Source organism: Pseudoliparis swirei, chromosome 7, assembly GCF_029220125.1.
Source record: "Pseudoliparis swirei isolate HS2019 ecotype Mariana Trench chromosome 7, NWPU_hadal_v1, whole genome shotgun sequence".
In the NCBI taxonomy this organism is placed as follows: domain Eukaryota; kingdom Metazoa; phylum Chordata; class Actinopteri; order Perciformes; family Liparidae; genus Pseudoliparis; species Pseudoliparis swirei.
Window position 1 is genome coordinate 7,736,335 of NC_079394.1, and position 26,679 is coordinate 7,763,013.

General features: G+C 40.6%; 2 protein-coding genes across 9 annotated transcripts in view; both read left to right on the forward strand.

Moving 5' to 3' along the window:
* Positions 1-55: 55 nt before the first annotated feature.
* On the forward strand, positions 56-13,011 carry ulk1a (unc-51 like autophagy activating kinase 1a). Of its 4 annotated transcripts, none has more exons than XM_056418422.1 (27): positions 56-503; positions 585-677; positions 768-809; positions 2,018-2,050; positions 2,162-2,198; positions 3,810-3,983; positions 4,087-4,160; positions 4,240-4,341; positions 5,531-5,589; positions 6,577-6,659; positions 6,750-6,800; positions 6,905-6,993; positions 7,145-7,301; positions 7,392-7,452; positions 7,762-7,851; positions 8,023-8,151; positions 8,255-8,385; positions 8,704-8,804; positions 9,088-9,209; positions 9,434-9,549; positions 9,917-10,042; positions 10,422-10,576; positions 10,760-10,935; positions 11,026-11,144; positions 11,394-11,551; positions 11,642-11,777; positions 11,927-13,011. In XM_056418422.1, exons 1-27 carry the CDS (start codon positions 414-416, stop codon positions 11,968-11,970), a joined length of 2,748 nt encoding a protein of 915 aa, XP_056274397.1. In that variant the 5' UTR covers positions 56-413; the 3' UTR covers positions 11,971-13,011. The 4 variants fall into 4 exon arrangements, 3 of the variants coding, with proteins under 3 accessions (XP_056274397.1, XP_056274398.1, XP_056274399.1); XM_056418423.1 differs by having other exon boundaries at positions 8,026-8,151; XR_008832236.1 differs by lacking the exon at positions 11,927-13,011 and having other exon boundaries at positions 11,465-11,551; positions 11,642-11,730.
* A 246-nt stretch (positions 13,012-13,257) lies between these two features.
* ep400 (E1A binding protein p400) overlaps positions 13,258-26,679 on the forward strand; it is a 33,745-nt gene continuing 20,323 nt past the window's right edge. For all 5 annotated transcript variants that reach the window (XM_056418404.1, XM_056418407.1, XM_056418405.1 and 2 more), the window contains exons 1-20: positions 13,258-13,397; positions 14,902-16,241; positions 16,358-16,465; positions 16,574-16,658; positions 18,677-19,071; positions 19,174-19,482; positions 19,801-19,986; positions 20,100-20,240; positions 20,343-20,421; positions 20,599-20,636; positions 20,717-20,774; positions 20,867-20,950; positions 23,823-23,927; positions 24,042-24,226; positions 24,307-24,484; positions 24,596-24,732; positions 24,846-25,015; positions 25,307-25,481; positions 25,615-25,751; positions 26,489-26,675. In XM_056418404.1, the coding sequence (XP_056274379.1) occupies positions 14,925-16,241; positions 16,358-16,465; positions 16,574-16,658; positions 18,677-19,071; positions 19,174-19,482; positions 19,801-19,986; positions 20,100-20,240; positions 20,343-20,421; positions 20,599-20,636; positions 20,717-20,774; positions 20,867-20,950; positions 23,823-23,927; positions 24,042-24,226; positions 24,307-24,484; positions 24,596-24,732; positions 24,846-25,015; positions 25,307-25,481; positions 25,615-25,751; positions 26,489-26,675 (4,074 nt within the window). In that variant the 5' untranslated portion in view covers positions 13,258-13,397; positions 14,902-14,924. The remainder of the gene's footprint in view (positions 13,398-14,901; positions 16,242-16,357; positions 16,466-16,573; positions 16,659-18,676; positions 19,072-19,173; positions 19,483-19,800; positions 19,987-20,099; positions 20,241-20,342; positions 20,422-20,598; positions 20,637-20,716; positions 20,775-20,866; positions 20,951-23,822; positions 23,928-24,041; positions 24,227-24,306; positions 24,485-24,595; positions 24,733-24,845; positions 25,016-25,306; positions 25,482-25,614; positions 25,752-26,488; positions 26,676-26,679) is intronic.

The window sequence follows — 26,679 nt, forward strand, 5'->3', positions numbered from 1 at the left end:
TATGAATAACTCCAGCGTTTGGCTAGAAAGGTGAGTAAGACGCTAATGTCTGACCTCAGAGTTTCAAAACAAACAGTAGGCCTACTGACGTGAGCTTTTCACTTATACTGCATCAAGAAAGTAACAAGGAGTCGTTTTCATCTTTACGCACAGTGGGTCGCTAATATTTTGTTTCGGTACAGTTGTTTATTCCACCTTGTTTTTTACTTTTTGTGTTGACAGAAACTTCGGTATGTTGTCATCGATATTCTCTTCGAGTATGAAGCGTGTCACGTGTGAAGACATCGTTTTCCATCATTAAAATGGGATTTACCGGTACGAGGGAAGTGTCGTGGCACCGTTCGTCTATTTCAGCTGGTAAATCAACCCCGTGAAGCCGCTCGGATACTTGATTGCGTTTATTAGTATTAATTATGGAGACTGTTGGAAAGTTTGAGTTCAACAGGAAAGACCTGATTGGTCACGGTGCCTTTGCAGTTGTGTTCAAAGGCAGACATAAAGAGGTAATGTTTATATCTGCGTCTTTGTCCTTGTTGATACGTGGAAGACTGGGGTATTTATATTCTTCTGTTGTACTTTTCCAGAAACGTGACTGGGTAGTTGCTGTAAAATGTATCAACAAGAAAAACTTGGCCAAATCGCAGTCTTTGCTCGGTAAAGAAATCAAAATATTAAAGGTACTTAAGATTACTTTGAATGTTGCCACACATTTGGTTCCTGCCTCTCTGTCTGACTTTGCACTCAAATGTTTCTCCCACCTCCTCTAGGAACTCAAACATGAAAACATTGTCAGACTTCTGGACTTCCAGGTAAAGACAGTGTTTCTTCTCTTCCCCCCTCTCTCCTCTCACTCACATCAGCACAGACCACGCTCTTAACCACACGTGCAATAGTGTTGACTTTGCTACCACATGCTGACATAACATTGAACATCGATGTGAGGTTCTGGGACAGAATTTTAAATTTTGGATATTTGGCTATATTAAATAAACTGAGTTTAATTGAATTGAACATGTGATGCACAACATTGTTGGCTGTTGTAGTTTTTTGTATGGGACTAGTGGAGCTATAGTTTATATGTCTTTCTACAAACATTATAAAAGATGTAAAACTGGTGGTATGGCGGCTTTATTAGCATGATATTGATTTCTCACTGCTCACTGTATGCCTTCCACTAAATGAATATCCAAGCAAATAACTGATGGGAGTTTGCGTGAGTGTGTGCGCGCTCCCCTCTTCTCACCTTACGGACACTAGACAGCGGTGGGCTGATCTCTCACGACACCTGACAGATGGCAGGGTGCAGCCGGTTAAACAATAGCTTATTAAACACGGAGTGCGAGTAAGTAGCGTCTCACAGCTGACACACACCAGCAGGCAAGGCCTAAGACTTTAAAAGATACGTTCGAGGTCAGGCTGCAGAGCCTTTAGTTGACCGCAAAGTGTGAATTTATTTACCTGTCCTCAGCACAACCTGCTCTCTATGTTTTCTGTTATAGGGATATGTACTGCATCGTGTAACCAGAAGTATAAATGATTGAGTTTCACTCATACACAGAATCTTATACCTTTTCAACTTGATGCAAAAGACAAAAAAAGAGGCAAATCCCCCCCCAATCATTACTTACTTAAATGTATTAACCTTTTTACTCCCCCCTGGGTCACATCACCACTCTGTGACCTTTTTAAAATGGAACTTGGTCCTTGATGATTTAGGAGGGCAGGACTGGAGATGGGGTACCGTGTCAGGCCCTTGGGTTGGCGGTTAGGAGACCCAGAGTTGTGCTGCTGATGACGAGCCAAAAAGATCAACTCAGTCTCAGGAATGTCACTAAAGTCACTTGTTTAATTTGGGGCACAGCTGCAAAGACAATGATTGATTGTTGGAGTACATTCTCATTTCCATATCTCTAAATTAGATAGATTAGATTTATAGACATAAATATATATTTTAAATTTATTCGAAGTAAGCTTAGTTTTGGAAAATTAAATTATTGAATTCTGTTTTTATCAACAGGAAATGGGAGGGTCTGTGTATCTCGTCATGGAGGTGAGTTTTATTGGAAATGGCAATGTCTGGTGTGTAAGAATGGAAACGCAAATCACTAAACATTACAGCATTACAAAGGCGTCTAATCAGACTTTCCTATCATCTTTTCAGTACTGCAATGGAGGCGACCTGGCGGAGTATCTTCACTGTGAGTTTGCTACATCCTGCCGGTCTTCATATAACTCACATCTCACCACTGTAAAGTGTTCTGTTTCATCTGTAGACAAAGCAAGAAATTGGGAGATTCACGCTACTCCTCATCAGAGGGTCAAACTTAGAGATATTTATCTGTGAACATGTTTGGAGCGGCTTACTGTTGTACTGGCAGGTCAATTTGGCTTTTAAGAGGCTTGGCTAAGCTTTGTCAGTGTTTTGGTGGAATGATAGGACTTTGAGGAGACATAGCAGAACGACCATAGGTTTCAACAGGTCATTGGGTAAATTGTCACTAATACCAATACCCCCAAGAGCTTAACCCAGATACAATTAAACCCCTAGAATTTGCTAGTGATTGTGACTTTTGTTCCTACAAATGATGTAGAAGCCAGTTATAAGTTGCCAAAATAACTCTCGGCTTGTCTTGTTGAGTTCATCGCCTGGAAGAGCCGCGTGTGATTGTAAGACATTTCAAATCTCAAAATTAAACAACTTTCTCACTAGACTATCTTGCTGAAAATGTTCCTGCTTCAAGTTTCAAACCCTGCTCCAAAACATCATGACGCAGCTGTGTGCATGGAGTTGAAGTTTTTCTCTACCTCTGTGGTGTCTATTTAAATGTGGATCGTCGGTCTAATTCTGTCACCTCGCCAGCGTCTCTTATTTTGAAGACTTGCCCAGTCTGTCCCTGCCAAGGTGGCACATCCAGCTATTTGCAGCACAACAGTCATTCACACTTGGCAAGGTTCACGGAGCACCCACATGACCTCACCCATCTGCCACTCACTAATCCCCTGTGCTCCGATGGAAAAACACTGCAGCTAGAAATACTGAATGTCCTGGGAAGGTAGTGGGGGGTGCGAGCGCGTCAGACGGTCCTGACATTAATATTCAAATGAAAAACACTCGTAAACAAAATTCTATTTCACAAAGTTTGACAGCAGTGACACTGATATGATTAGAGTTTTTGCTTATTCACCTTACACAATATTGGAGTTTCTGGTGAGAATGCTAGACAGACAATATATCTTGTAATAAGATCAAGGGCTACAATAATTACGTTAATTATTATTTACCTGTTCATTATTTTCTGAATTAATCATTCCTATTAAAAGTTCCCAAAACCTAAGTTAACTTACTAAAACTATTTGTTTTGTCTGTCCAAATGTTTAACAGCCCCAAATATGTAGTAATGTGTGCATGTATAATATCATTGAAGACAAAAAACATAAAAAAAGAGATTCATTTATTCAAAAGCTATAGATGGGAAATATTTTACTTTTATGCTTACAAAGAGACTTTCATCATTTATTCAAATAGTACCGGTTAATGTTATATTGATTGACTAATCTTTAATCTCTAATAACATCTGGACGCTAATACGCTCCAATAACCTTTTAACCAAGTTTACTATTAATATAATAGTTGCATCACGACAGAACAGCACTTTAGCGGGGCCAACATGCTGGGAATGAATGCTAACAGGTGTGTGTGTGTGTAACACACCTTCACGGCTTTACCTGTATCTAGGTACCGTGACATATGATGACCCTTATATTAACTGCCATGCTAATCTTTCTAATTCCATCCCTCTGAACCTCAGCTAAGGGCACATTAAGTGAGGACACCATCCGCGTCTTCCTGCAGCAGATCGGTCAGGCTATGAAGGTCTTGCAGAGCAAAGACATTCTCCACAGAGACCTCAAACCTCAGAACATCTTGCTCTGCCACCCAGAGGGGTGCAGGTCCAGCCCCATCAACACCTCTATTAAGATAGGTAATCCCTTCACAATATACAATATGTCTTTGGAAATATGTTGATTCGTTAAATTCTTACTGAATGCACTGAAAGTGCCTCACCTTGTTAACTCCTCCTCCAGCTGACTTTGGGTTTGCACGTCATCTCCAGACGAACACGATGGCGGCCACGCTGTGTGGCTCACCCATGTACATGGTGAGTGCTGTGAGTTTTTTTTTTTTCACCAACAAGTGTAAGGTCACTGTGTCTCTGAGCCGTGTTTGTCTGGACACAGGCTCCTGAGGTCATCATGTCCCAGAACTATGATGCCAAGGCTGATCTGTGGAGCATAGGTACCATTGTGTACCAGTGTCTGACTGGAAAGGCTCCATTTCACGTGAGTACACATATACATGCAGGTTCCCTGCATAAGAGCCTTCTCCATTTCTGCCCCCTCCCTCTGGAACTCTCTCCCCAAACAAAATCATCCGAGACTGCACCGAACTTTCATCGTTCAAATCACAAATCAAAACTGCTTTTAATGTGTGACTGTGTGCTCTGTACGTTCTTATTTGCTTTTATCGTTTGTTTTTATTGTAATTTTTAATGCATAGCTTTTAGGATTTTTTAAATGATGTGTTGTAAAGCGTCTTTGAGTACTATGAAAAGCGCTATAGAAATGTTATGTATTATTATTATTATTATTATTATAACCCTCCCTTATGAAAAAAACAAGTACTCTGAATATTGTTTTGCTTTACATCCTAGAAACACATTATTGTCAACAGAAAACATGTTTCATCCGTTTCACAACACATGATCCACAGCACAACCATTAAACACCACCTGCTTGCTGGGTGACACTCTCCCTGATCTCCAGTGTTATTGGAAAATGCTGGAACAGCTTGGTAACTTGTTAGGAAAGGACACTTGTTTACAGATGAGCGGCATGCGGAAATGGCTGCCAGCCATTTTCCCCAACCCAGAGCACATATTGTTTCACAACTCTGGGTCTTACTTTCTGCTGTTCACGTGGCTACTCAGGGGATATCGTATAACCGTTTGTTGAATATTTCTTCAGTTTAAATGTATGTATCGACACATAATGTAGTGGCCCTTTCTTTGGTCCCCTTTTTCTGAAGTCCATTGTATCCCTATATATACTGAATGCAGTTCATAAAGAAGAAACCCTTGACCTTATGTACATGTTGAGGCTATTTATGTTGCAGTTTCCTTGAAAGCATTTTCCCTGAGAATGAGAGGCAATATTTCTATTTCTGCCATGCAGGTCCATGAGTTGAGATAAGTCCAAGGGTCAGTGTGAGGTTAGCTGCTGCTGCTGCGTTTACTTAGCTGGCATGTCCAAACATTGCCCTTTGCCCTTGGTGGGATCATCAAACACCCACATATTACTCATGTGGCATCACTCCTTTTTTTTCTATATTTGCAATAATGTAGTCAAAATAAATAGTCAAACGTTCCCTGTTATATATTCACATGCTTGTTTGTAAAGATGCATATCATATTGTGTTTGCATATAAATGGTCGTAAAGTGTAACTCCTGTGTGTGTGTGGTCTTTCTATAGGCCAGCACGCCGCAGGAGCTCCGTCTGTTTTATGAAAGTAACATGACCGTCTTACCCAGGTTAGTGGATGACCCCACGCCAACACACATCTCTACAGTACACAGACAATGCACACAGGAAGAAGATAAAAGGGAGGGCGTAAACGGGTTAAAGTGAGAGCTGCCTGCTCTGCACTCAGTTCGCTGATGAATGACTGGGTGTATGTGGATGATTGCGTGCACACGGAGAGTTTGGCACTCAATAAATCCCATTAAATATAGTCCTAATGTGGAAGCAGATGGACCGTTTCCTAACAGGGCCAATCATCTGCAAATTGTGTCCACTCTCACACAGTTGATATTTGAAAAGCTAACAAATGTATGACGCTAAATCAAGTGTCCTGTCAATAATATATTCTCTGTATGAGATATTCTCCATGTGTAATGTGAATATCTATATCTCTCCCTTCATCTCAGTTGACAAATGCCTCTAGAGTTATTTCTCTAGGCTATCTCAAGTCATTTTGAGCATTTAAGCCGACGTGCCTCGAAAGCAGTGGGGTGATTTTCTCACTGTTTTTATAGTGTACTTTTCCTGGCTCGCGGCCATGCTTATGTTTTGCAGTGATAAAGCCGCGTGATAAGATGCAGCATAAGGGGCATGGTTTGTTGTTTTCTTGTCATTCTATATATAACCTGCTCCAAGTTGCCAGCCATTAACTTGTACAGCTATCATTTTCCACATGACCCACATAGCTCCATGCCGATTTAAACAAACACGCGCACACACACACACACACACACACACACTGTGTGTACTGACTCTGTCTCATGATGAGGTTTGGAACTGAAGCTGCAAATTAGAATTACACATTTTACAGCTCACTCTAAATTTTTGAAACACAAAAGACCTAAATATTATTTATTTAGAACCACATATTGGCAAGTTAGAAATATGACTATAGTAATCGCTAAAAATAATATCAACATGAAGGCTCCACATACAAAACGGCGTATAAAGCTGATTGCAGAAACTAACCTAAACAATCCTTCCACCTCTTTCCCCAGCATCCCAAAGGAGACTTCTTCTAACCTAAGACACTTAATGTTGGGGCTGCTGCAGAGAAACCACAAAGACCGGATCAGCTTTGGTGAGCTTCTTCTCTTTGTAATTCTGAAACTCCTTTCATAATTACATTTTTATAAAAGCCTCTCTTACATCTCAATTATTTCATTTGCAGATGAGTTTTTCCACCATCCTTTCTTGGAGAAGAACTCATCCACAAGGAAATGTATGGACTGTATCTTACTTGTCTCTCTCCAGCTTCAGAATCAATAAAGGTGCTGTAGCCGTGGTCCTAACACAACAATATCTATGTGTTGTTGTTGTTTACAGGTTCTCCAGTTCCCGTGATTCCTTTCCCCAGTTCAGGCTCAGTCAGTTCCTCTAGCAGCTCTACAACATCTCAACTGACCTGCCCTCAAGTGTGTACAGCTCTCTTTATTGGGTTTATCAAACAAAATCCCATTGTCAAAGATGTGAAATTTGAATTTGGTTTTAAAAACAAGCTCATAGTTTGTGTTATCTATCATAGTTATATTTGATTAAACAGTTCTTTATTTTACTCTCTACCAGCATTCCGGTGGAGAAATGCACCGACTTCAACCCAAAGCAGAGTATTCGCCTACGCAGGACACACACGGCTTCTTTCTGAAAGAAATAGCCAATCAAGACAGTCGGAACGCCTCATCTTACTCAGAGGACTATGTCATGGTGCATGCCCAGTTTCCAAGTGAGACATCACTCTATAGACATCTGGATTATTTTATTCATCATTATCAGCACAAGGAATCTGATTATTTTGTGTATACTGCTCCTGTAGGTGGGTGCACATGTGAGTTGGACGTTGGGTCACCCATTGACAGTTGCCTGATATACAGTGGGTGAGTAGTCACTTTGAAGGGTGCATCCTAACTTTTCAGTTATTCAGCAATTATTGTTGAGAACATGGTTTCGCTGTATGGACTAATATGAAATGGGACCTTATACATCACACTAATATATTATGTAGATGATTGAAGTGTGCATTCATTTATCAAAAAATAGTGATGATATAGGAAACTGATATCTTATCGAAGGATTCATTTGCTACAGAACATATTAGTTTACAAATGTTTTGGATATGAATATTGGTTCATTAAAGTATATTATTCACTGTGCAGATTAATCTAACGTATATTTCCCTTTTTTAGAAGCTCACCACCAGCTGAGAGAGTTCCCACAAATGCAGGAAAGACACCTCCACCCTCTACCCTGCTACACTCTCCTTCCAAGCCTGTTAGGTAAGAGAAGGCCAGGCAGGTTTAGAGTTTGGTGGCTTGAAGATGAGTCAGTCGAGTGCTTAAAACCAATAGTATTTTAATTCATTTCCAATATGAGAAATGATGGGTTAGGAACGTATCCACTGTTTTAATTGATGTGTAACATCACTTTCCTTTGTGTCCTTTGTTTAGCAGCAAGCCTGTTGCAATTGTTGTCCGTAAGTGCAGCCCCTCGGCGCCTATTCCTGTCCCAACTCAGATCCACAACTACCAGCGTTTGGAACAGAACCTCCAATCCATTGGCCTGCATGGCTCCACCAGGCATGTATAGTTCAGCTGTCTTATCTCTGCTCCAGCCTCACTGTCTTGGTATTATCCATTCTCTTCTGCCTTTGTCTAAAGAACCATGTCTCTTGTCATTCAGGGTCACACTCTGCTGTGCTGGCAGCAGTTCCCCACAATGTGGAGGCTGTAGAGCTCCAAGTCCAGGATTTATCCTCAACTCCCCAGGGCTGACAGCAGGAGGAGCACAACCACAACAGTCCTCCCCGCTTGGTAGGCATCTCAATCGGCTTTTGTTTCACCCATTTAGGGAGTGTTTTTTTAAGCAGAGCTCTTTTACAGCAACCTTCTAGGTCACACTCCGACAGCTTAACACACTACGTAGGAATTTGCCAGTGCAATGTCACTTATTGTTGGCCACCAGGGCTGTTTGGGTGTTAAATAAAATGCCACCCTCTTAAATATGTCATGTTCTGTACATTCACAGAGTTGTTTCGTTGTGATGTGTTGCCATTTGATTCTTCTGTACCCATTTTCCTCTGCCTGAGTCGAGTGGTAATAGGTCAATCTTTATAATCCTTCGTACTCTAGTGGGAATGACCCCAAAGACCTCAGAACAGACTCTCCCTCTCAGCACAATAACTGGACTGCTGGCCGGCTCTCCAGACAGGCAGGACACCTCCAGTCCCAAGGTCAGCTTTCAAACATCTGTATCCAGGCAGACACCATCATGTGCATTTGTTTAATAATGCACACAGCATGTTTTTAGCTAGTGCAATTGTGTTTCTCCCTCTCTCAAAACAGCCAAACTGACTAATTCTTTACATTTCTATAAGAGCAAATACTTAGAGTAGAATAACTACAAGCAGCTCACACCGTAAAATAGTTCTGAAATCCAACAATACCTGATAGTACAGTAAGTATGCTCGCAATTAAAATATATTATAAGAACTATAATTTGCTTTTCAACAACAGGTTAAATCAAGAATGCCAATCCGTAACAGGACAGTCCAAGACCTGCAATCCCTTGACCCATCTCCTCCGCCTCGGGTCAACCTCAGCCCGAAATCAGCCAATACAAATGGCCCTTTTAGAAGGTCAGAACAGTGTAATAGTGATAACACTTTATGAATCTCACAATTGCAGTTGTATGATAATGTGACCAGCACAATTATATGATTTGCTTGTGTTTGTCGTCACATTGAGACATTCATATTAAACCTGACATATGGCACCTAGAGAAGTTACGCAGTACAAAAGAAGTCATCTGATGAATAATGTAATGCTCTGGATGGTGTCTGTGGTTGTATTGGATGTCCAGATCACTGAGCACAGGCAGGCTGTCTGACATGCTATTGAAGGCGGCCATTGGAGCTCACCTTTTTGAAGAGGACAGCGACGAGTGCCTCACCTCTGAGAAAAGCATGGATATAACAGGTACCATTGGCACTAATAGGACCAGTCTTGTGTTTTCTACTGATACTGTTTGTCTATGTTCACAAATATGTAAGACTTATGTAGCTGTTGTAGATTAGGATATATATTTCATACGATCTATGGTTAAACAACCCTTTAAAGTCATGAAAAGGGAAGGCTTAATGGGAAAATAAAATCAATCCCTATTGTGAAATAAGAACACACGTCATTGTGAACCAAGGTACGGTATTACTTTGTTTGTAACATGCAGAAGTTACAATAGTTACATATTTTGAGTTGTCTACCACTATGATGATGGCCATGTCATTTACTGGGCTGCATTCAGGTGGGCTACACTTTACAAGGACATCTTTATTTGCTCCGACAGCTCCACCTACTGGTCGTCATAGAGGCTTTCAGTACTCAGACAGCCCACCGCCTGCAGTCTTCACAATGGGTTCTCAATCCAGAGGAAACACTCCTCCGGATGCCACGGGGCCCCGGATGTTCTCGGGTAGGTTCTTTCTGCACTGAAGATTGACTTACTGTTCAGTTTCATTGAAACTGTTATTTTAGCCTGTGTTGAAGGAGGTTTGAGTGATCTAGTGAGGTTGTATTTTTGTTATGTACTTCTCTCTGCCCAGTAAGTCATTTTTAATCAGGTACATTTTAACTATTTGAACAGTGTGTAGGTATAAGAAAAAACTGATTCATAATTTTTTTTATATTCAAGTTTTTGAATCAATATATTAATATCAGCAAGACAACAAATATTAAAAGCCAGCAGCTTATTAAAAAACCTAAAACATGTCACCCGTTTTTCCGATGCTCTCTTAATTACTCTTATTTCTGCTGTTCAGCTGTATTTGTATTTGTCTTTGTTTTATTTGCAGGCTCCCCCAGCTACATTAACTCAGCCTGGCTACTGAACAGTCGCCTTCTCCAGGGAGGAAGCCGTAGAAACAGTGAGACTGAAGCTATGGACGCTACTCCACACAGCAGTCTGGTTTTTCTCCCCCCAGAGCTCCCGGAAGAAACCCTGATGGAGGTAGAGAGAAATACTGTGACGATACTTTGAGTTGAACCCTCCAGGTTATTTTGAAATCACAGACATTTGCAGATGGAATCCTTACAAATAGAATCCATTATTATTATTAGATGAACATTAAATTGAAAAATTCAGATTCCACATGACCGTTTCAGAATGTACAGTATTGTCTTGTCTTCACAGCAAACTCACACAGATGAGCTGAATGAACTGCGTTTCGCTGTGGCTTTTGTCCACTGTGTCATGGAATTGGCTTTGTCTAAGGACTCAGGGCTGGATGCCATCAGCATTCCTGGTATTTCCTTTCTAGAGCAGAGCTTGGTGACTGATCAGATCAGCCTTCTGAGTAGAGAATGGAGGTGAGAGGCTTTTTAATTTTCACTACATCAGCTCCCTTCTCCCACAAATCTGCTTGAAATTGACTGATGTTTCTTATGTGCGTATTCTAGCTATGCAGAGCAGTTAGTGTTGTACATGAAGGCTGAAGAGTTTCTGTCATCAGCACTGCACTCTGCTAAAGAAACTATCAAACAAGGCCGACTCCTTCCCTCTGCAACAGTCAAACAAGGTGAGACCATTGACCTCGATTTTATTGTATCAAGCACTCCTTTTGTAGACTTTAAATATGTCTGTTAAATGATTGTAGTTTGAGGACCTTCGGGAAGAACAAAAGCTTTCGGCTTTTATTGTCTTTTTTAAAGTTTGTTCCATCCAGGTAGTCTTACTGGATGAGAATTGGCATTCCTGGTTCAAGCATGATAACAAGAGTCTGTTTGTATTTTTTAGGATAATAAAATACTATATTTCCTTTGTGCAGTGATAAGGAAGCTGAATGAATTGTACAAGAGCTGTGTAACATACTGTCGCACTCTCAACCATCGCCTGCAGACATTCTTGCTTGACAAACAAAAGCTCATGGACCGCTTCAATGGACTCAGAGCAGAGAAGCTCATCTACAGCGACACTGTGCACATGGTGAGCTCACCTGACAACAGATTATTTCCAGCATGTATCCAGTATACATCTTCATCTTAGCCTGAATGTGTCTGTTCTTAATGCATTCAGATACAGTGTGCTGCCCTAGATGAGATGTTCCATTATGGCACAGCATCAGTCCAGCGTTACCACAAAGCCCTTTTGCTGATGGAGGGTCTGTCCCGAATCATCACAGAGCAGAAGGACATCGACAGCATAGAGAAATGTATGTGGCAGCACTACGACACACAAACCAGCAGATGGTAGTTTGAAACAATAGATCAGACTCCATAGGAATGGATTCCTCGTATGATCTTGCCTTGGACTTGACTACATTTTATTCTAATCTGAATTTTTCAATATTTCTGTTCTCAGGTAAGCAGTGTATCGAGCGACGCCTTTCTGCTCTGCACACTTAGCAGTAGCCATGGGCTCTACAACTGCGTCCACACCTGCGTTATCCCGTCTCATTCATTTGCCTGACATTTAGATGGATCCTCCTAGATTGTCAATACACAGAAGCACTTTGATCTGTCTTAAGGGAAATGACCAGTGGAGCATCTCCTCTTATCCCACCAGCCAGTCTGTAATCTTTACATAAATGCACAAAAAGACTGAAAGTCCTGTTTTAGACAAATTCTAGAAGACAGATTGTGACATGGTTGTTTGAATGCTTTGATCAGGTTTATTGTTCACAGCATTTGTTTAGTTGCAGATTGAATATGTTAGTGTGTTATTTTGTGTTTTGCACATAGAATAATAAGATTAAATAATAACTCATTTTTAATGTGTTTTACTTGAAGAAAATGTTATTGCGCTGTTTTCTGTATTTGAAGGGTTGGTGTTATGTGTCCTGTAAAAGTACACCAGCCAACAGGAGTCAGAATATTTTGGATGAGATGACCAAATGTGTAGCAGTAATATTTATACGGTGCCTATTTTTTTATTACATTGTTCATCCCACCAGAGTTGTGGATGTAAAGGTAATGAAAGTATATCTTGACCTCATACAGAATGATTGTCTTACAGTCATATAGACTTACATCACAGACTGAAAAAAGTATATTTTGATTTTTGAATGAGATTTGTGTTCAACCGATCCAGCAATGTTTGTGGTGATGTACTTTAGCGACATTAACTGCATGCCACAATACCTGTGTATCTGCTGTTTTTGTGTGTGTATGTGTGCACATTAGTTTATTTCCTCCAGCTGTTTGGATGGATGGCTGTTTGATAATGGATTAATGGAAAAATAATGTTAATTTGTGAATAGGTTTGTACATGACTGTGTGACAGTTTATTACAATTCAATATTTTCTGAAAATGTTATTGTTATAACGAAAGTTTGTTAGAATGTATCTTTATCTTTTCTACTTGTTTTAATGACTGCCAGTCAATTTTGCTAAAATAATGGTTCCGCACTGTGTGATGAAAATAAATAATATTTATTGTCAAAACTATGGATTCTCTTCAAGTCTGTTTTACTTAAGTCATGTTGCACCTTAATTCGCCTTAATATCTGTAATTTATTGTTGCATTTATACATTCTCCTGACTGCCAAATCTCCAAAATACTCCTTTTATTGGGGCGTTAATCAGTTTTTAATGAATAAACACAAAGCTTTCGTTTCATGGTTCCACCACTTCCTGGAGACGGAACGACATCCGGGTCACACAAAAGGTTGCCGCCGTCGCCATGTTGGTGAATGAAATTAGCTCCAAAACATTGAATAGCCGCTAGCAATATCGATATTTTATTTTCTCGCGGACTAACATTTGTTACAGCATGTGACTCATTGTAAACATGACTTAGGATTCATGAAACTACCGCAGAAGTCCCATTCCCTGTAAGTAACACCGTTTAGGTGATACCATTTATTTATTCATTGGAAGCTGGCCTGCTAGCAATAACAAGCTACCTTCGTTAGCATTGGCTAGAACGCGTCCCGTCGCAAGAGTCAGTGTATTTGCTTAAATGACACAGACAGCATTATTGTAGATGTTACAGTTTAGTATTTGTAGACTGATCTGACTATATGTATCACCCAGCCCCGAGTCAAAACCTAATTGTTTGTAAAATGACGGGTGTTCATGTCTTATTGAAATGCTACCAACAATATACCGTTAGCTAACGTTAAACCCCGGTGCGAAACTGGCAGAGGGACGTTAATGTCGTAACACACAATGAAACTAATGCTTTATGTAGGTACGTATAACGTCATTGCGGTGTAAAAACGAGTAACGTTAGTCTACAAACATCTCAATCATGTCTCAACGTGCTGACGTTCATTTAACTGTGATGTACACATAGTAAAAATGTGTATATTATCACCTTTTGTTTGCTATGTAGGTTGGCTTTGGCTGATTATTCATAACGGTAAACAAGATCTACGCCGTCATTTCCATTACATGAAAACTGGCGATATAGATGTGTTGTCCTGCACACACGTCAACGTGCACATAACGGTAGCTGTACATACCAAAGTGTAGAGATGGTTGTAGCTATGTTATGCCCTAAATGTGTAATTTAACAACATTGGCTGCTTGCAATGTATATAGTCTGGTGTTAAAGATAAGCCTTTTTCCGCACTTTGTTATTAAGGCATAGCTGTACCCAATAATCACATTTTAATGTGTGAAGATGTGCCAGCTGTGAAGTGTGTAGCTGTCAAGTTTACTGACCACATTCTGACCTCTTTTTCTGCATTACATTGATCTAAATCCATGTGGACCTCTATATGTGTTTTTAAGATTACCAGTTTAATACTAGAAATGGATGATGTGCAAAAAAATAATGCAAGACCTCTGAAATATATCTATCAATATATTGTTATATATCATGATTTAGTTCCTTTTTTGTTGAATAATTTGAGAAAAATAATATAAAATAACAATAAGTATACGAATAGTTCTCGAATAATTTAGTGAATTGTATAGCTGTCAAAATAAGCAACAACGCAATCATCACAATAATATAAAATCAAATGAAAAGAAAATACGATATTGCAGTGAAGCAAGTTTATTTCGCTGCAATATTGTCAACTATTACCTCATATACCCAGAGATTTTTTAAGGGAACTCCATAGGCATAAACAGTATTGCATAATCTGACATATTTTCTTTTTATGCGCTTTAATCCTGCTGTCAAATTCACCCTAAATAGTTAATAGAGAACCCTATTTAAATAACAAGTCATTCCAACTTGGATATATTACAGTTATGTATCTATGCTCCTAATTCATGCCATACTTGGGTGACTTACCAGACACAGTCTGCTGACAACTGCTTCTTTGGGTCACATTCAATAGTTAAAATCACTTACTGTTGTGCTTTGCTGTGCCCTTTCCACAGATTATTAGTAACAGTGTCACGCAATGCAACATGGAAGTGGATCACAGAATATGCAACGACAGCTTCAGAGGTCCAAGTCTGCCAGTGGGGCTGAAGCCGAGGATCAGCAGCCCACCATGGCAGTTACACAGCAAGCTACAGTTAACCATCCTCAATCTCCTTTGACCACATTTTCCTCTGCGGCCAGCCCTTCAGCCCCCCAGTCACCCAATTATCAGATAATCATGAGTCGTAGCCCCGTCACTGGCCAGAACATGAACATCACATTACAAAATGTGGGACAGATGGTGACTGGTAACCAGCAGATCACCCTAACCCCACTTCCTATCCAGAACCCAGCATCCCCTGGATTCCAGCATTCTACACCTCAGTGGAGGTTTGAGCACGCTCCATCCTCGTACATCCAGGTCACCTCACCTGTGCCCCAGCCCATGCAGCCCCTAAGTCCAACCCAGCACAGCCCAGTCCCTCTGCAAGGTGTGACAAGGCCAGGAGCACCTGCAACAGCATTGGGTGTGTGTGGACAGAGTCCAACACGATTTGTTGAAGCTGGTATGATCGTGAGGCAGATCAGTTTGAGCAGTCCTTCGGGAAGTGGCCACTTTGTTTACCAGGAAGGAACAGGACTGGCCCAGATCACCCCAGCGACACCTGGCCAGATGCAGCTGGCCTCTCCAGGAGTACCCGGCTCTGTGAGGGAACGCCGACTCTCTCAGCCTCACTCTCAAACTGGAGGCACCATCCACCACCACGGACCTCAAAGTCCTGTAACTACGGGTACTGCTCTCCCCACTCTGGGCAGTCCTGGTCACATCACCACTTCCAACCTACCTCCACAGATTAGCAGCATCATTCAAGGGCAGCTGGCACGCCCGATGATATTTGAGAAGACACAGCAGGGTGTGGTTGCTGGACTAGGAACCACAGCCACAGCATCGTTCAATATACCCTCCTGCATTACAACGTCGAGCCCATCCCTCACAAATCCACACCAAGGGATCTCCAACAATCCTCTTGTATCCAACAGCATGGCTGTGGCCACTGTGAGGAAACAGGTTCCCAAGAGGTTAGAGCAAATTGCTCCTTCCACTCCAGAGATTGCCCAGCTGAGAAAACTGTACATGGAGCACCACACCAAGAAGATGGAGAGCCTGAAAGAAGTGTTCAAAGAATACCTGATTGAGCTTTTCTTTCTGCAGCACCTCCAAGGGAACATGATGGACTATGTTGCTTTTAAGAAAAAGCCCTGTGTTCCTCTGTATACTTACTTGAGACAAAACGATTTGGACCTTGAAGATGAAGAGGAAGAAGAAGAACAATCGGAGGTCATTAATGATGAGGTATTACATTGGCTAGTTCCTATCGTGAGATCAAGTAGGAATTTTATAATTAGAAAACGGTATGTTCGTGTCATCTCAGGAATATAGTTCATTCTCTAAATCTTTCCCTTTTTCAGGTTAAGGTTGTCACTGGAAAGGATGGCCAAGCAGTGACACCAGTTGCCATAGCAACACAGCTTCCTGCCAATGTTTCTGCAGCTTTCTCTGTCCAGCAACAGTTTCAGGTGATGGAGGCAGCACCTGTTTGAGCAGTTGGGCACAATAATTAGTTTTATTGTAATTTATCTATTTTGAATCTCTATTGCTAATTCCTTGAGAGGTTGTTTTTTCAGGGACACCAAGGGACTCCTGGTTGCACCATGACAAACCCTGGTGACATGGATGTCTTTAAGAGGCAACAGGCTATGGTGCACGCAGGTAGGGCAAGGGACAAAGACTCCTGTCTCTCCTATGTTGCTTTGTTTCCTCCCCGTTGGCTTTGTTTTCTGTTTGTCTTCTTTTCTCCCTCGAATTGCTTCTGCTTTTAGATATGTGGCACCCTCTACTAGCGCTCTGTGTTGAAGTCTTAACCCAAGGAAGGAGAGGTGACCTGTAAGGTCTTCCGAAGGTCATTGCTCTGTGCCGAGTGCTTTTTTTGCGTTATGAGGGTATTGTGTGCTTTAAATCCCAGATCAGGCTAAGAGGTCCTGGATTGACGTTGGTCGCCATGGGCTGATTTTCCAGCATCCTGGTGTAGCTCTAGGATCACCTGGCGTTCCACTCCAGCAGCTTATGCCAACTGCGCAAGGTAGGAGTGCTACTACCAGGCCGTTCTGTGTTCTGTTCGATGCTGCCGGACGTAGCCCCTTCCTCAAACTAAGGAGATTTAAAAAAGGGAATCGCAACATTCCTCTTCGACAAACAAACTTCAAGCAACATCCACGAACAGATCTTCATCCATCTGCTGGATTTGTCAGCAGTCCTCAGGAAGGTCAGGCTTAGCTGTACCAACACCATCGCTCTCTCTCAGCATACATGGGGAAGAAGACTTGAAGTCTGAAGAACAAAAGCCACTCAATGGGAAGATGCCATGTCTTATGATTTCCCCTTCTTGTTTTAACTATCGATCACCCGTCGTTATTCATCTCCTCTTTTCTGAAGTTCGTTCCTGTTAGTCATCATTATTTGGACAGACCTTCCAGTGCTGATGGATTTTTTCATCTTTTTTTGGAGGTGGATCACAGTGAGAATAACTTCACTTTCCAATGGGTTTTGCTTGTTTTCCCATTTTATGAAACCACGTGGCATGCTTCCATTTTGGTTTCCCATTGCCATTCCTTCACTAGTCCTTTCTTCTTCGATTGTCCGTCCTTGCATCATCCGTCGGGATTCAAAATCATCATTCTTAAATTCATCAGTTACATCTTCAAGAGTGTCTTTTTTTATCTCATGTTCACATTTAGTTGTTTTCCTTCCATGTTATTTCATGGCATTTTGTTCTGACTTGGCTTCTTTCCCTCGGTCTAAGTAGGAGGTGAATCATGTCGAAGATTTGCGTTCACGGCACAGGTTTTTGCGATTGTGTGTCAAGGCCAGGTGTTGATGGCGTCTAGGCAAGGTGGTGTGATGTGCAGGGAGGTAAGGCAGGTGCTGCTTTAGTGTGCACAGCTCCGCTCAAGCCTGCTGTCTGCAAGACCCCATGTGTGTCCTTTTGCTCACCTCTGTGGTTTGTCGCTATGTGAGGCACCCAGATGCCTTGGTTACCGCTAGAATGATATTGCTTCATGCATGCCAAACATATGGTGTTTCTGTAAGTGTCCGCTCTATATTTTTATTTCCCCTTTCTTCTCCCTCTCTCTTTATCATAAAATGTTTGGTTTTTTTCATTTTCCTTTGTAACATTTCCTTTTCTTCCTCTCTAAAAACCTATCTTATTGCATGTATTAGTTTGGATGTTTTTAACCATATTCTCTCAACACTTGAAATGCTATATTTTGGTTTTGCATTTATCAAATTAGTATTTTATTTGAGAGACGTGTAGATTCTCACATTGATTTAATTTCTTCTGTAATCATTTTGCTGTATGACTTTCATTAGTTTCCACTCTGATCATCAGGAAGTAGTACTTTACTGTTTATTCATACAGTACATCTAGTTCAAGGTTCTGAGGAGCCCTAATAGCTGAAGCTCAAACTGCAATTTAACTATTTCAAATTACCCTTTAATTATCTACTCATAGCTTAGAAAAACTTTAGAAATTGGGTCTCTTAAATGTATTTTAAGTGAAAGCTACAATTTAATAGCATTTCAAACCGTTTATTCAAGCAACCGCAAAAAAAGACCTAAACCACTTCACTTCCCTGAGGTGATGTGATTTTCAACCTGATTTTTACTGTCTTTTTGTCACTTTTTATACCACCCCCGTTTGTCCTATAATTTGGTTACTGTGTGTACAGGCGGGATGCCGCCTATACCTCAAGCGATCCAGATTGCAGGACAGAAGCAGGACCAGCAACAATACGACCCATCCAAGGGACCTCCAGTGCAGAATGCAGCAAGCCTGCACACCCCTCCTCCCCAGCTGCCTAGTCGATTGCCCCAAAGTGCCCTTCCTATGTCAGGCCTGTCCATGACACTCTCTCAGCAGGCTCAGTTAGTGGAGAACACAGCTCACCCTGGTGGTCAACTCCTGTCACAAGTGAAGGTGCAAACTGGTGGGCCTGTCATGCCCACAATAAACCCCCACACACAGCTCCAGGCCCAACTGCAGCAGCAGATGCAGCCTGGTCTTCATCTCCAGTTGCAGCCCCAGCAGCAACCATCCCAGGCCATACTGCAGTCAGGACAAGCGGTCAGTCAACCTGAAACCATGCAAATACAGTTTTCATGTGTTTAAACTTGTCATACTGCAAATGTATCTAATAAGAATATGGTTTTCCACTCTTTATTATAGACGGTGGCACTTGCTCGCCCTGGTACTGAATCAAACCAGCCAGTTCAGAGGATTATGACCAACTCGATATCCATGACATCCATGACATCCATGTCTCCTGCTCCACTCTCTGTTCCCAATTCTGTTCTAACCCCCCATACTACAAGTCCGCTCCGCCCTCTCGGCTCTAACATCAACCCAAGCACCCAGTCCAAACTGACTGGAACCAACGGTATATCTACAGTCAAAATGGGTGGCTTTGGTCAAAGTGCGGCCATGCAGTCCTCACAGGAGGGTTCTCAAGACAAACAAGTTGAGCAGGCCAAAATGGTGAGTTCCTAAAGCTTTTTCTTCAAAAGTCTTCAATACAATTATGTGTTGTGTGAATCTTTAATGATGTCTGCAGGTTTTTTATGAAAGCAAAGATGTATACTTTTTACTTTCTCATAGTTACTTATAATGTCATTTGATTAATAAGAATAATTGGCATACGGTTACTGATAATGGCCATTGATATCTGTTGTTGGTGTTGTGTTTGGCTTTTGTGCATTGTGTTGCATTTGAGTTTGCTCATTCAGGTTTTAAATTTGGGATACGGATACATATTCTGGATTTCTATTTGGTTAAAATGCTGTTTCTGTTTCCAAGGAGAGTCAAGTGCATCAGCGCATCTCGGAGCTAAGGAAGGAGGGCCAGTGGTCAGCCAGTAGGCTCCCAAAGCTTGCGGAAGCCTCACGTCCAAAGTCTCACTGGGACTATCTCCTGGAAGAGATGCAGTGGATGGCAGCTGACTTTGCTCAGGAGAGGAGATGGAAAGAAGCTGCTGCCAAGAAGGTAAGGCAGAGATGGAATAACTCACAATGGAAATTACACATCAGCACAACAAAAGGAGTCATGAAATACTGATGTTCTGTTGAAAGCCAAACTCTTGTGTGTCTTCATTGCAGCTGGTTCGGACATGTGCCCGTTACCATCAAGAGCAAAAGAAAAGTGAAGAGAGGTCAAAGAAAGAAAGGGAAATTCATCTTCGTCACATTGCCAGCACCATCGCCCGTGAGGTCGAATTCTTCTGGGCAAACATTGAGCAGGTATGTTTAGTTATTTAATTTTCTTAATTATACCCAACGCTGTAATCATTTACAAATAAAAACAGTAGTTTTTCCAGTTGTAATTCATATTTGTTCCACAAGGTTGTGGAAATCAAACTCCAGTTTGAAATTTATGAGAAGAGGCTCAAAGCACTTAGCTTACAAAAAGCCTCAACCAAAGGTACGTAACACTGAGCAGCTCCCACAAACATAACGAACATATTTGCCTCATATCATGAGCTTTTACTTTCTCATCCATTGATTCTGGTTCAAAGTCTAACGGTGCCAGTCTATCTCGTTTGAAAGTACTTTTTTGATAACCAGTTTTTGTAATGAATTTTAATAACTTGTGTTTCAGTACCAGGTCAGTCAACAGGAGTGAAAGCTGAAAAAGAGGTAGGTTCTGCACTGACAAAACAAATGCACATTTTCCATCCTATTTATATTTTGTAATGTTTTTTTCTTCTTTTTTCTAGGAGGTTATGATTTCAGCTAAAAAAAGAAAATCAAGTTCGTCCTTAGTTGATGAACACGGTATGATGATGATGATGATAATGTGGACACTGGCATCTACTCCGTGTAATTATTTGCAGCTGTTTACTATACGTATTTTCTTTTTGTCACAGATGAAGAGAGCACCATCGAGGAACAGGAGGCCATGGAGGGGGAATCAGACCACAAAGCAGAGTTGGTTGACCTGGCCAAAGATGGTAGGTATTTACTTCACTTCTCTGTTTATGCAGATGTGTTGTGGCAGGATTATGGCATATTCCCAAACCCCATTTGTGTACAACATACTATATATTGAGGTTATCAGCAAATTAGGCTTTGGTGGTGTTAATTATTGTAATAACGTGACATTAGATTGAGGTACAGAGCACATACTGACACTGTACGGCTGAAGGTGTTGCCTGGAGTTACCTTCTCTTTTTTTTAAATAATTTTTTATTTTTCGTTTTAGGATAGTATCTTAATTTATAAAGTATACAACAGCACAGGTGTAGTATTCAGATTATACCATCCTGTCTTTCAAATTAAATAACATTGAACATTTTTGGGAGAGTGTACATACAAACAGAAAAATACATCAGACAAGGGGGAGACTAGGGAGGGAGAGGGATAGAGGTCGGAGAGGTTTCCTAAACTAAAGCAGCGTTGCAGGGTCATTCATTTATTATCTCCACAGGATCTGTCCGTATTGGATTTGCATATTTCACCCACTTGTCCCAGAGTTGAATAAACATACTTCTCTGAAGGCGGAGGGAGAAGGTGATCCTTTCCATAGCATAAATGTCATTTACGATGTCTATCCACTCCTGAGTCGTGGGGCTCAGGGAGCAGCCAGCGTCTGGTGAGCGCTTTTTTACAAGCGGTTATTAAAATGCCAAACATGTATTTATCTTGTCGCCCTGTTTGAAAATCAAATTTTCCAAAGAATAAAGTTTCAAATTCCAGGGGCAAGTCAGTGTTAAGTATGATTTCCAATATTTGATGAAAGTCTGCCCAGAAAGGCCTGATGACAGGGCACTCCCAAAATATGTGCCAGTGATTTGCTTCCTGAGCCCCACACCGTCTCCAACATGTGGCATCCCCTCCCGCGAAGCGTGCTTTCTGCTTCGGTGTAATAAAGAAACGAATAACACACTTCCATGCAAATTCCCGCCATATATGAGAGTTGGTACATTTCCATTGGAATTTACACACATCTAACCAGTCTTCATTTGATATTGAGAGGTTGCCATCTCTTTTCCATTTTTCCTTTACATACAGGACTGTCTCAGAAAATTAGAATATTGTGATAAAGTTCTTTATTTTCTGTAATGCAATTAAAAAAACAAAATGTAAGAAACATGCATTCTGGATTCATTACAAATCAACTGAAATATTGCAAGCCTTTTATTCTTTTAATATTGCTGATTATTATGGCTTACAGCTTAAGAAAACTCTAAAATCCTATCTCATAAAATTTTAATATTTCCTCAGACCAAGTGAAAAAAAAGATTTATAACAGCTGAGTGTTTGTCAAGGCTCAGGAAACCCTTGCAGGTGTTTCGAGTTAATTAGACAATTCAAGTGATTTGTTTAATACCCTACTAGTATACTTTTTCATGATATTCTAATATTTAGAGATAGGATATTTGAGTTTTCTTAAGCTGTAAGCCATAATCAGCAATATTAAAAGAATAAAGGCTTGCAATATTTCAGTTGATTTGTAATGAATCCAGAATGCATGACATTTTTGTTTTTTGAATTGCATTACAGAAAATAAAGAACTTCATCACAATATTCTAATTTTCTGAGACAGTCCTGTATATTGCAGTGTGGGATTTTTTTGTCATAAGGCCCTTGTAGGATTTCGAGATAATACCTCTGTTTGATTCGTTTTGGTAGGCACCGAGAAATATTCTTAGTATTGGTTCATCAAGGTCTATTGTATTTCTAATGTTAAGTTCGAAATGGTTGCGTATCTGGAGATATCTATAAAAATCAGATTTTTGAAGACAATATTTTTCCCTTAGGTGTTCAAAGTCCTTTAGTTGTCCTTTATCTGTCAAAGAATAGTATGTCGTTATACCTTTTGGGATCCAAGATTTAAATCTATGATCCATTTCATTTGGTTTGAACCCCGGGTCATAGGCACACCATTGAAGTATTTGTAGTTTATGATCTAGTTTATATTCTCTTTTTATCATGTTCCAGATTTTTAAATTGAATTTGATCCATGGGTTTTGTAAATTTTCTATAAGTTTTCCCAGGTTTTTGTGTGCTAATACTGCTTGAATTGGGGGGTCATTCATAATAGAGAGTTCAATATCTTTCCACCTGGCACAATAAGATGGGGTACACATGTTAATTAAGGGTTTAATCTGAACAGCATAGAAGTAATTTTTAAAGTTGGGTTGAGCCATTCCTCCTTCTTCTTTTGGAAGTTGTTGAGTTTTAAATTTAATCCTTGGTTTTTTCCCTTGCCAGATAAATCTTGAAATGATTTTATCCAATTCAGAGAATTGTTTCAGGGGAATTTCTACAGGGAGTGCTTGAAAGTGGAGTTACCTTCTCTTAACTGCATATAGACAGTTTCTGTTCTTTTTTGTAAGTTATTAGGGTACGGTCTGCATTATTTTATGTTTCAAATCAGTCTTCATTTGATTGATCCAATATCAATTCATAAAATAGAGTTAAAGAGCTTTTATTAAATGCCTTTTTCAATGGAGGCGCAACGCTTTAAAATAACTATGGAATTTCGGTTGAATCAAAACATACCGTGAGCTGTGTGTACATTACATTATTCAAGACAACTTAACAACTCATTTGTTCTCTACAGATTGCTAACATATTGCTTAGTTAGTTTATGTAATTGTTAGTAAGTAATTCATTTGTCCACATTATGTTGCACACATTTGTTAATAACCCTGCTATAGGCTACTGTTGCCCAAAGTTGTGTATATAAAAAACATAATTATTGTTTCTCAACTAATTAAAAAATGAATTACAATTATTACTCAATGTTTCACTCATTTAAAGTACCAGAATATCTGTGAATGTGTCTGTATTGCAAATGCTTTTGTATTTGTTTTCTAGCGGAGATGCCTCTTGATACTTTGAAGAAGCAGTATGCTGGTGCCTACGTGGACAGCTTTGAGTGGCCTCAGCCTAGTGATGAGGATGACATGGAAGAGACTGAAGGTGCCTTTTTTAATTAAAAAGGAAATTGTCACGTTCATCCTCACAACGGTTTTATTGGTTTAGCAGTTGTGAATTATGTGATGTGTGAAACAGTTGATATTCTTTATTTTTCAGAAGTGGCTCGTCCTACGGGCAGCATCGCTGAGGCCGTGTTGATTGACTCCCTCCTGAGTGTGGACCAGTACCGTGGGGCTGACAAAGCCACTTCCTCTGATAAGAAGCCTGCTAAAGACATAGCTGAAGTGGCTGCTGCCACAGAGCTCATCCTGCCCAAGGGCAGCTTCAGGACCACGTCCTCTGTAAGACACACGCACAGATAAAAGAACATTGTTTATTTTATAATCTTTTACAACTAATTTATAATCTTTTATTTTATTAGACCCGCACCCCAGCTCCTTTTCTACTGCACGGGTCGCTGCGAGAGTATCAACAAATCGGTGTGGACTGGCTGGTAAACCTTCACAAGAAACGCCTCAATGGCATTCTTGCTGATGAGACCGGCCTCGGCAAGACTGTACAGACAGTGGCTTACATGGCGCAATTAGCTGGCCAAGAGGGTACGCCTCTCTGCAACTCTAAACTCCATTTTTTTTAAATAGTGAATATTTTCACTATCCTTATTTATTCAAAGTGAATTTAATTAAGATGCTGTCTGTTTTTGTCCATAGGCATCTGGGGACCCCACCTTATTGTAGTAAGGACGTGCAAGTTGCTAAATTGGGAGGTGGAGTTCAAGCGCTGGTGTCCTGGCCTGAAGATCCTCTTGTACCTTGGCGACAGAAGGGAGCGCAGATCTAAGAGAATGGTAGTTCTGCTGTATTTAAACAACACTCATTGGAAACATTACCCAATATAGCAGGCATCTCCTTTCAATTAACAGCTGTAAATGTGATAACAAATCATCTCTGATATCTACAGTGGTGGGGGGAGGCCAACAGCTTCCATGTTTGTGTAACATCCTTCAAGCTGCTGATGAAAGACCAGAGCCATTTTGTGAGACGAAGGTGGAGGCACCTTGTCCTAGACGAGGTGCAGCTCATCAAAAACATGACTGAGAAACACTGGGAAACAATATTTGCTCTCAGAAGGTGAGCAGGGTGGTAAACATGATACTAATTCAAGTTTATCAAGAACCAGGATTGTTTTTCTTCAGTTTTGTTAATTAATTTGTCATCTGTAATGTGGATCACAGTAAACATGGTTTGGGGGTTTTCTTGATGGTCACAGCACTTAAGAGCTGTTGTGCATTTATGCAAGTAGTTTTGTGCAAATTATTAGACTGATGTGATCTTTTCCTTGTATTTTTGTCTTTCTTTGTTAAATCACTTTGATATTCTGCCAGATGCTTTTTAAATAAAACATTTCTGTGCATCTTGCAGTGAGCAGAGGATTCTCCTGATCAACACTCCTCTTCAGAATACTCTGAAGGAGTTGTGGACCATGATCCACTTCCTTTTGCCAGGAATCACCCGGTCGTACTCTGACTTTCCTGTTAAGGCGGGTACCGACCATAATCAGGACTACTGCCACAAACTGGTCATTCGCCTGCACCGGGTGGGTATAGCGCCTGCTAATTCCTCGGCCTTTCAAACTGTACCACGTTAAGATTTTCTTTAAACGTGACTGATTTTGCCTCACCGCAGATCCTTGCAACATTACATATTGATCTTCTTTTTCCTAACTGTAGATGATCCAGCCTTTCATTCTGAGGCGCTCCAAAAGGGACGTGGAGAAACAACTGCCCAAGAAGTACGAGCATATTCTAAAGTGCCGTCTCTCGACCAGACAGAAAGGCCTTTACGAAGACATCCTCACTCAACCAGGGTGAGATATTTGCTCCACATGGATAGTTATATTGTGATATCAAAGTACGGCTTTCTTGGCGCTGAGAAAACTCACCATGGATGAATTGGGAATTTACACGTGCTGGAGTGAAATGGGTCATAATTACCTTTTTTTTTATTGCTGGGAAAGCATCTTCTTACAACATCTGTATTAATTCATTATTACAGATATTCATTATTTCATGCCTAAAACCAAATTGCAAGAATGCATTTGAACTCTGAAAATTGTATTATTAACCTTTGCATAATACACATTTTTACTGAATAGAGCATCTCAATTTTATACTATGAAGTCAAACTTTGTTGCTTCATGTGCCACAGAGCAGATTTCATAGGAAGGGACAGGGCTCCAACATGGGCTTTGTGCATCCATGGCTTGAACGGATCTAACATTAAACTGTAAACGGCTTAATTACAACATGTTTATCGTCGTGCAACTTTCAACACATTATGTTCATTAAATATTTCTTTCTAGAATAATGTTGTTGTTTTTACATTTTAAATGGTGTAACTCTTGCAACCAGTACCAACACTTATTCAAGATTAGCTTTAGCTCATTGGTTTTGTACAGGGAAGGACCTTTATTTTCCGTTTTCTATTTAAAAAAAGATTGAAGATGCATTTTAATGGGTCAATATTATGTTTTGTAGTATTGGATGCAGCTTTCTCTTGGTTTGAACATTTCAAAATCATGTCTTCTGTCTGTTGTTCTCCTAGAGCTCAGGAGGCGCTGAAGACGGGTCATTTTGTCAGTGTGCTTCAGGTCTTGATGCAGTTACAGCGAGTGTGTAACCACCCTGAGCTGGTGGCTCCCAGGGAGACCAGTAGCTCCTACTTCTTCTCCTCTCTGCAATACAACGTCCCATCACTGGTGCTGGGAGCTCTTCGGAATGACTCGAGCAAGGTAT

What these genes read in the sequence shown, in the direction of transcription:
- ulk1a (XM_056418422.1), top strand. Translation starts at nt 414, where the DNA reads ATGGAGACTGTTGGAAAGTTTGAGTTCAACAGGAAAGACCTGATTGGT. An exon ending in AGTTGCCTGATATACAGTGG is followed by an intron (nt 7,453 to 7,761) that starts GTGAGTAGTCAC and finishes TCCCTTTTTTAG; the next exon opens with AAGCTCACCACCAGCTGAGA. An exon ending in AGGACACCTCCAGTCCCAAG is followed by an intron (nt 8,805 to 9,087) that starts GTCAGCTTTCAA and finishes TTTCAACAACAG; the next exon opens with GTTAAATCAAGAATGCCAAT.